This window comes from Rattus norvegicus, chromosome 3 (genome assembly GCF_021556685.1).
Source record: "Rattus norvegicus strain SHRSP/BbbUtx chromosome 3, alternate assembly SHRSP_T2T, whole genome shotgun sequence".
Classification (NCBI taxonomy): domain Eukaryota; kingdom Metazoa; phylum Chordata; class Mammalia; order Rodentia; family Muridae; genus Rattus; species Rattus norvegicus.
The window spans coordinates 23,820,598-23,830,734 of NC_141536.1; the positions used below are offsets into that span (position 1 = coordinate 23,820,598).

General features: G+C 36.9%; 1 protein-coding gene and 1 non-coding gene across 2 annotated transcripts; both read left to right on the forward strand.

Moving 5' to 3' along the window:
* The first annotated feature begins 8,127 nt into the window (after positions 1-8,127).
* Positions 8,128-8,263, forward strand: LOC120102003 (small nucleolar RNA SNORA70). The gene has a single exon (XR_015685089.1). It is a non-coding gene; the product is annotated as a small nucleolar RNA SNORA70 (small nucleolar RNA).
* Positions 8,216-8,695, forward strand: Rpl10l3 (ribosomal protein L10A like 3). Its single transcript, XM_087654908.1, has one exon. It carries the CDS (start codon positions 8,330-8,332, stop codon positions 8,630-8,632), a length of 303 nt encoding a protein of 100 aa, XP_087511034.1. The 5' UTR covers positions 8,216-8,329; the 3' UTR covers positions 8,633-8,695.
* Positions 8,696-10,137: the final 1,442 nt, after the last annotated feature.

A 10,137-nucleotide genomic window follows, 5' to 3' on the forward strand; every position in this document is an offset into this window, starting at 1 on the left:
TATCAAAAACAACGGCTTTATGAAATTCGTAGGCAAATGGTTGGAACTGTAAAATATCATCCTGAGTGAGCTAACTCAATCACAGAAAGACATACATGGTATGCACTCACTGATAAGTGGCTATTAGTCCAAATGCTTGAATTACCCTAGATGCCTAGAACAAATGAAACTCAAGACGGATGATCAAAATGTGAATGCTTCACTCCTTCTCTAAAAGGGGAACAAGAATACCCTTGGCAGGGAATAGAGAGGCAAAGATTAAAACAGACACAGAAGAAACACCCATTCAGAGCCTGCCCCACATGTGGCCCATACATATACAGCCACCCAATTAGACAAGAAGGATGAAGCAAAGAAGTGCAGACCAACAGGAGCCGGATGTAGATCTCTCCTGAGAGACACAGCCAGAATACAACAAATACAGAGGCAAATGCCAGCAGCAAACCACTGAACTGAGAACAGGACCCCCGTTGAAGGAATCAGAGAAAGAACTGGAAGAGCTTGAAGGGGCTCGAGACCCCATATGTACAACAATGCCAAGCAACCAGGGCTTCCAGGGACTAAGCCACTACCTAAAGACTATACATGGAATGACCTGGACTCTGACCTCATAGGTAGCAATGAATATCCTAGTAAGATCATCAGTGTAAGGGGAAGCCCTGGGTCCTGCTAAGACTGAACTAGATTGTTGGGGGGAGGGCGGCCTTGGGGGGAGGATGGGGAGGGGTACACCCATCTAGAAGGGGAGGGGGAGGTATTAGGGGGATGTTGGCCCGTAAACCGTGAAAGGGAATATCACTCGAAATGTAGATAAGAAATACTCAAGTTAAAAAGAATAAAATAAAATAGCAAAAAAAAAAAAAAAAAGAACAACAATGCCAACCAACCAGAGCTTCCAGGGACTAATCCACTACCCAAAGACTATACATGGACTGACCCTGGGCTCCAACTGCATATACAGCAGAGAAAAGCCTTGTTAGGGCACCAGTGGAAGAGTTAGCCCTTGGTTCTCCCAAGGTAGGACCCCCAGTACAGAGGAATGTCGGGGTGGAGTGGTAAGGTAGGTTGAGAGGGGGAACACCCATATGGGGGAAGGGGTATGGATAGGGGGCTTTTGCCAGGAAACCGGGAAAGGGAATACCATTTGACATGTAAGTAAAGAAACATATCTAACAAAAAATATGAACCCTGTTTGATCTGCCTTTCCTTTATTTTTTAATACTCCAAATTTTATTCCCCTCCCTGTCCTTCCCCCAAGAGTTAGACATCCCGCACCTCCTCCCTGCCCCACTGCTGCACTCCCGCACCCCATCTCCACAAGGATGTCCCCTCTCCTCCCACCCAACCAGACCTCTAAACTGCCTGGAGCCTCCAGTCTCTTGAGGGTTAGGTGCATCTTCTCTGACTGAACCCAGACCCAGGTGTACTCTGCTCTATATGTGTTGGAAGCCTCATCTCAGCTGGTGTATACTGCCTGATTATTTTTTCTTCTTTCTCCCCAGTGGAACTGATGTATCCTCATTTGAGCCCTTCAGCTTGTTGACTTTTTTTGAGATCTGTGGGTATTCTGCACCTTTTTTTTTTTGCTAATATCCACTTATTAGTGAGAACATACTGTGTTTGTCCTTTTGGGTCTGAGTTACCTCATTCAGAATGACATTTTATTGGTCTATCCATTAGCCTGCCTATTCTTATATCTTCAATTACTGAAAAAATATTTGGCTCCTTGTATATGCTTTTAAAATGTATTATAAACAACTTTTTGGTCTTTGTGTTTAAGAAATAGACAATATCACAAGTGTGTTTGAAAAATATGATGAACTTTAAATACTTTGGAGCATGCTTTTGCCTGGGTCATGGGCAAAGAGAAGATCATTTGTTCTATTTAGGATTATTTGGAGGTACTAGTGTGTTATTCCAAGGTTCCAAGCTACAACAGGTGGATTCTGTTCACTAATCAGGAAGCAAGTCTAGCCACGAAGACTTCTGGGCTTCCTGTCATTACTGCAAAGTATCATGAGTTCTATTCTGAATGGAAAACACATTAATCTGTCCTGATACACACCAATGTGTCCTGATACACATCATTACTGCTATAAGAAAAGCGCTACTTTGTAATTATACAAATTAAAATGGGCTTGACTGGGATATTTAAGTCCCTCCTGTTCAATGTGCACTTGTCTTTGACTGTAATAAAAGATTAGTAGTAAAAGAATTTCCATTTTATAGTGCCTCCTTGAACTTGTTCACCCATCCTAGGTAGCCAGTGGCAAAATGCAGTGCTGTAATCTGAAGGCAAGTAAAATCTCTGAGTAGGTGAAGCTCCTTAGCCATGCTTGCTGGTGTGCTTCTTTGGGCATTGCTGTAGTTCACTGTGCTATATGCATTTACTGTGTTCCTTCACCTATGTCTGATCAGGGATCCTCTTCACTTCCTAAGAGTGGATTTTCTAAAACCATAATTCTCTGGCAGATACAGTTAACATTCACATGCTAATTCCTATGCATCTAACAGAAAAAAAATTACTTTTGTTTCATTATGAGAGATTTTTCTACCCTCAGTTAGTTGTATTTACTATTTTTAAACTCATATTAGAACCACAGAGGTTATATCCTGTGCTATTAGCAGCAGGTTACCAGAAAACACTGAGATACTGACTGGTTCACCATATTTAATAACTGTATGCCAGAGTGGCTTCCCACATACTAAAAACATTTATTTCTATGCCTTAGTTTTATACTCTATAAAAATATTTTATCAATTCTTTTTTTATTTTTTTTTATTTTTTTATTTTATTTTATCAGTTCTTAAGTCTTACCTGTGTTCATCTAAATTAGAAATTATAAGGCTTAGAATAGATGCATTGTTAAGTTAGTATTTTTAAAATAGCGCACATCTTTCCAGGCCTCTTTGCCCTGAATAAATACTCATTTATAAAAAACATAAATTGAACATAATAATCTCCATTAGCCAAGGGAGAAATTATAGGTGTGGTTTACCAGTCATGGGTGATAGCATTCTATACTTTAAAGATTTCAATATCATCAACATATTAGAGTGTGAGTATATGTATGTACGAACATGGGTGCATACATGTATGCCACTGTATTCACCCATATGTGCATGTGTGTATATGTGATGCACACATGCAAGTGTCTTTGTGTGTGTGTGTGTGTGCGTGCGTGTGTGTGTGTGTGTGTGTTCATATATGTGTGTTTAAAATGATGAGAAGTGGAGCCAATTTGGTGTCCCATGTTTACTGAAAACACTTGAGTTCACTCATTCTGATTTCAACCTTTCTCATTCTCCTGATGCTGTGAACCATGCTGACCAGATGCAATATTGCATATTTCTTTCTTATTAACAGATGTAAATACTCACATACAAACATTGGCTTGAGGTTGGAGACACCTAGGAAATTGTTAGGGGAATACTGATGGCCCTCAAGGAGATGGCATCCCTTCTCCGATACAGAAGACCAACACTGTCAAGTAACCTTTACCCCTAGTACCTCTTAGAGACTGAGGCACCAACCAGAGAGCATACACAGGCTGGTACAACGTTACCTTCACGTACATAGCAGAGGTTGCTATGTCTGGCCACAGTGGAGGAGGATGCACCTATTCCTCCAGAGACTTAATGAAACAGGGTGTGAGAAAAGAAGGGGACGGGGTCTGCCCTCTCAAAGGCAAAGGGGAAGTGAGTGGGAGTAGGAAGTCTGTGAGAGGGTATCAAAAGGGAAACAGCATTGGGATATAAATAAATAAATAAGTAAATAAATAAATAAATAAATAAATAAATAAATAAAATTTAAAAAGACATCACAAGGTTTCTCATTAATTGAAAAACAATACTAATCTCAAAGCAAACTTTAGAAGTACTGAGAGAAAGAGAGTCCTAATTTTCTGGCTTTTTAATACCTTTTTACATCTTATAGTTTTTGATTACCACTTGTGTAATCATAGCATGACATTTATATTCTTGGTTCTGAGACTCTTGGAGAATTTAGAATATATGTATAATATATATGTATGCCACTGTATGCACCCATATGTGCATGTGTGTATATTTGATGCACACATGCAAGTGTATTTGTGTGTGTGTGTGTATGCATGTGTGTGTGTGTGTTCATATATGTGTGTTTAAAATGATGAGAAGTGGAGCCAATTTGGATATATATATATATATATATATATATATATATATATATATATTACTAAATGTGTACAAGAAGGCCACAGATTATATTCATTTTAGAGGTTTACAATGTAATCCAGGCAAAATGACATATACATATAATATCAGGACCTGGAGGAAATAGAGACAGGAAAATTATGAAATCCAAGATCGTCTGAAAAATACAGAATTCTCCTCTCAAAAATCCAAGCAAGCAAACAAACAAGAAGAAAAATTTCAAAGTAAAACAGAAATTCAAAATGAAGAATTTTAAAACTGGAAAATGATGAACCTAAAAAGTCTCTTCTAATGGTTTAACCAATGTTTTCCAATATTAGTAGACATGAAATTTCTTCTCAATATTTAAATTGTTGAAGCAACCTTTGAAGACAGATTTTCTAAACTTTCTTTATTTTTGACATTATAATAAAATAGCCTAGTTTCCCCCTTCCTGATCCTCTCTCCAAACCCTTGAACTTTTTAAAATTAACAGTATATATGTATATATATGTATATATATGTATCATATGCAATATACTATATACATGTTTTTAAAAACATAAATACAACTTTCTTAGTCTGTATATTGACATATATATATATATATATATATATATATACATATATATATATATATATATGTGTGTGTGTGTGTGTGTGTGTGTGTGTGTGTGTGTTTTCAGAACTGGCTATTTGATATCAAATAATCAATTGGTATTCTTCCTAGAAGAAGACCATTTCTTCAACTTTCAGCATTCTTTAGTTGTCTGTAGTTCATTTATTATACTTGAGGTCTCTTGATCTTTCTTTCTGCCCATTTTAGCATGTCTATTGATTTTTGTCCTCAGCTCATGATTATACAGTCATACTCATGAGACCTTATAGATGGAGTGTCTGTCATTAGTAGGATACACTTCAAACTCCCTGTTCATATGGCCCTTGTGATCATTTCCCCTACTTTTCTGCCTTCATTCCTGTGCCTGAGTTGCAGAATTTGTAATATAAAGATGTCTATTGGGATTAAACTCTACAATTCCTGCTCTTCTTGGTTGTGGTTTTCTTTATGACTCTCCTCTACATCAAAGAGAAAATCCCTTGATAATGGGTGAGAACTGTATTTTCCCTGGGTATTAGGACAAATGTTTAGAAAGTCATTGAAGACTAGGCTGGCTTAGTAAAGTGGGGGTTATAAATTCTCCATGAAGAGTCATGGCTTCTCTTTCTCAAGAAATTTGGACAGATTACCTGGACTGGCCATGACTTTTCTTTGGTTAATCAGGTCTTAAGTCCAATTTGGGAGCTGTTGGTGACTGCCAATGTCTGTGTGCCACTCCTGCAGTCTCAGTTTTATCTTACCATGCTAATTGTTGTCTGATGGTTCAGGGCACCTTGCCTGGGTAAAACTGTTGCTTTCTTTCCCACGTTGGAAAGTCGCATTGAGCATACCTCTGGTTCCATAAAAGCTAATCCTCAAGGAAGCAGTGCTCAGGTCAACTCATGTTCAGGCTACAAGGCTGTGTTTCTAAAATGCATGGTATCTATCTTCAGCAATGGGATTTACTTTGTACCTCTTCCAAATGGGGTGGTCAATCGAGGACAAAAGTAATAGCCTGTAATAATTTGGGGCTTTGATGGACAACCCTAAACCAACAACTCAAAGGAGGGGTTTTCATGCCTGGATTTGAAGGTTTTGTCAGATAGCCTTTGGTCCCGGCAGCAACATTGCTATACCAGATGAGAAAATTTTATTTAATTATGTATGTATTTTATAGCTCAATGTACATGAATTATAGGTACTTTTACACAGATAATATTTTTATGATATATTCAGACACCATTACTATGATTTTCTTCCCCTGAATTTTTCTTCTGCATTTACTACCCAATTAGAAGCTGCACTTTCATTTTTTGATGCCTTCTATAAGATCACCACTTTCCCAGTTTCTATTCCAGGTTATATTCCATGTCCACTGTCTTGGTGTGGGCAGTGTTACACTACAAGATCTACTTATATCTAGAGTTAAGTGCTATGAGCCTCAGATGAGAGCAAAAATGGAACCTTTTGCTTTCTCAGTCAGGGCTTTCACACTCAATACGATCTATTATAGTTCCATCTATTTGCCATGAATTTATCATCTTATTCTTCTTTGAATTTTGAAGAGCATTTTCAAAATATTTGGTTATTTATACTCTCTAGCTATTGTGACGAAAGCACAAAAGTATGTGGCTGAGCAGTTATCTCTGAAGTATAACGATGACTTTTTTAGGCATATGTTGGGTGTTGTAAAATGATGGATTTAATTTCAGATCTTTGAGGATTTTTTTTAACACTAACTTCTAGAGTATCTGAATCAGTTAGCAATTCTACCAACAGTGAACAATCAGTCCCTTTTCTCCACATCTTCTCTAGGATTAGTTGTCAAATTATATTCAGAAAATAATCATTTTATCAAAAGTCATTTGTAGATTTAATGAGATTCCAGTCAATATCCCCACTCCATTCTTCACAGAAATAAAAATAAAATCCTAAAATTCATATGGAATCACAAAAGACTCCATGTAGAAAAAACAATCCCGAGCAAAAAGAACAATGCTTGAGAATTTATTATTCCAAATATCAATATATATTACAGAAGCATAGTAATAAAACATGGTAGTGGCACAAAAACAGACATATACACCAACAGAATAAAATCAAAGACCGAAAACATGAATTCAGAAAAATATAGCTATTTAATATTTAATGAAAATGCCAAAAAAACTCACCCACCCAAGAGAAAATACAGCATCTTCATTAAATGGTGATGGACCATGGATATGCAGAATAATGATATTAGACATCTTACATAAAAACAAACTCTTGATTGGTCAAAGACCTGAAACACCAAAATTATTACAAGTAAACACAGGAACTATCCTACATTATATAGAAATAAGCAAAGACTTTTGGAATAGGACTCAGTTTGTTCAAGAATTAAGTACAATAATTTACAAGTTGTTTTTTCAGAGCTAAAGAAACAACCAACCAAGTGAGTAGGAAGCCCACAGAATGGAAGAAACTCTTTTTTAGCTATGAATTTGAAAATTAATATGTAAAATCTATATACACACACGTACATACAGACAAACACACACACACAAACACACACACACACACACACACACACACACAAATACAAACACACTCACCAACACCGACACCCATACAAACTTAGAATGAAAAACCCACAAAGATCAAAGTAAGAAATTGGGCCAAGTTTCTCCGGGGAGTTTTCAAAAGAAGAAAAATTGTTAAGAAATAACTGAAAACATTTTGTTCTTCAGAAATTATAAAATGCAAATTAAAACAACTTTAAAATTTTAACCCAGCGAGAATACCAAAGATCATCCATGCAATTGCCAAAAATTAGGGAGTATTTTAAACTTACTTTAAAGAAAAAATCAGAATTCAATGTCTACTGAGGGGGCAGTAGTAATGCCAAATAGATTTAGAATATTCAATACCAACATTACTTCTAATTCTACTCGATTTTACAGTACAGACAAGTTTGATTTTTTTTTGCAAGTAATAACTCCTGAATCATTTCTGCACTGGGATATGAACTAAGCATGAAACACCTTGCAGATGTATAAAGTTTTAAAAAATCAATACCTCTCTGCTTATTGTGTTTCAAGACAGAAAATTCAAAGCCACAAGAGGAAAGGAAAAAGTAAATTTTAAGAGATTAAAAGTGTGAAACATAAACATAAATTTATTTATTACTAACATTTTATTATTTGGTCTCTTAATGTCAACCCATTCTTTAATATAAAAATAATAATCAGGAGAAAATGTAAATGGAAATTTAGGAGGAATGATTTGACTATTTCTCATTCATTATCATTCTATTTTGAGGAAGACCAAGTCATCATATTTTTCCCAAAAAGTATAGTTAAGAGTTTCTAAAACATGTGCAGCTAATTAAGCCGATCAAGTCCCTTTCCCCATGGGGACTTTGGTGTGCAATGGTTGCAAACAGCAGCCTCCTTGGTAGCGTATGTAGCCTATTGTCTATATGGGTTACCTCAAGGGACCTTGGAAACAGTTTTCTGGCAGTTGAATAATCAAGTGTCTGATCATAATTGGTGTCCCTGATCTAGGCTCCAGACAGGTATGCGTGGTGCCTTTGGGAAGCCCCAGGGCACAGTAGCCAGGATTCACATTGGCCAAGTCATCATGTCTATCCGAACCAAGCTGCAGAATAAGGAACATGTGATTGAGGCTCTGCGCAGGGCCAAGTTCAAGTTCCCTGGCCGCCAGAAGATCCACATCTCAAAGAAATGGGGTTTCACCAAGTTCAATGCAGATGAATTTGAAGACATGGTTGCTGAGAAGCGGCTCATTCCTGATGGCTGTGGTGTCAAATATATCCCCAATCGTGGTCCTCTTGACAAGTGGAGAGCCCTGCATTCCTGAAGGCTTCCACAGTGCTCTCCTATACCCTATCAAATCATGTTCAATAATAAATCTCACATCAAATCTGCTTAAAAAAAAGAGTTTCTAAAACAGCTAAGATGATGTAGCTGAGAACAGTTTAGGAAATGAAAGAAACTCTTTGAGGAACCCATTTTCTGATGAACAAAAAGGGACTAGGGCTTGGGATTGCCATATAAGGGTGCCACAGATACTTTCAATGGTTTTTATCTAAAAGGTTTATAGATTCTGAACACCAAGATGATATAATTTTCTGTATAATTAAAATATTTATGATAATGGTTTAATATGTTAAATATTTTAATACAATAGGTACTATGTTTTGGATTTAAAGTAGCAATATCATAAAATGCTCTTGTATAAAACCATGTGCTTGTTGGACAACTCAAACAGAAGTCCACTGTCCTACCAAAGGCCATACCCATATATGCCACCTCAATGACAATGCTTGTATCTCCAACTCCAGATATCACACAGTACCCAGAACCCCAGGATCCCTCTGCTGTATCAGAGGCCATGCCAGTACCAACACTTCAGAGGCAACACTACCGTACAGAACCCCAGAAACTCAGAGGCAACTCTGGCACACAGCATCCCAGAGACCACTCAGGTCACCAAAATTAATCAGACACAAGTTTATCAGAATTTGCTTTAACTTGATAAATAATATCTATTATAAAACTTGGTAAAGTCTTTTTCCAAGATTTTCCAATCTTCTGAAGTACAGGTTTTTGAAGACTGACCTAATGATTTTTTAGATTTCCTCAGTGTTGGCTCTTGTGTCTCTGTTTTTGTTAATATGGACATTTTCTCTCTGCCTTTTAATTGGTTTAGAGAAGACTATCTACCTTTTAATTTTACCAAAGAGCCAACTCTTTGTTTTGTTAACTCTTTGTATTGTTCTCTTTGTTCTATTTCATTGATTTCAGCCCTCTATTTCCTTCTCTTTAGTGTGCTTGAATGTGTTTGCTACTTCTTCAAAAACATCATCATTTCTTTTCTTCCTCCTTGTTCTTCTTTTTAAAGACTTTCTACTTTCTACTTTCTAAAGACACAAAGTGCTATAAACTTTAAACCTAGCACTGCATTCATTGTGTCCCACAAGCTTGCATACATTGGGCATATATTTTTGCTTGGTCCATCATGGCTTTTGTGGGGAAAGAGTGTCATGGTTCCTGCCCCTGGGACAGGACCAGCAGGTATGGGCTTCCATGAGTGTTGGTGGCTGCTGTGGGCATATGGTTCATTTGTATACTAATGTACATGTTTTATATATGTTTGAGGAATATCCTCCTTGTTAACAATAATGACTATATAATCATAAGAGAAAGCACAAGTTTCAGAGGCAAAGGTTTAGCTAATGTCTTCAAAATATGGCAAACCTTGGGAACACTAGGGCATCCCTTAAGACTATGGAAAAGGACTCCAAAAACATGAGTTTGAAAATATATAATTGCTCAACTAAGCAAAAATGTAAGAATGCAATA

Bases quoted from the DNA above. Each gene is read 5' to 3' on its own strand.
- Rpl10l3 (XM_087654908.1), top strand. From the start codon at position 8,330: ATGCGTGGTGCCTTTGGGAAGCCCCAGGGCACAGTAGCCAGGATTCAC.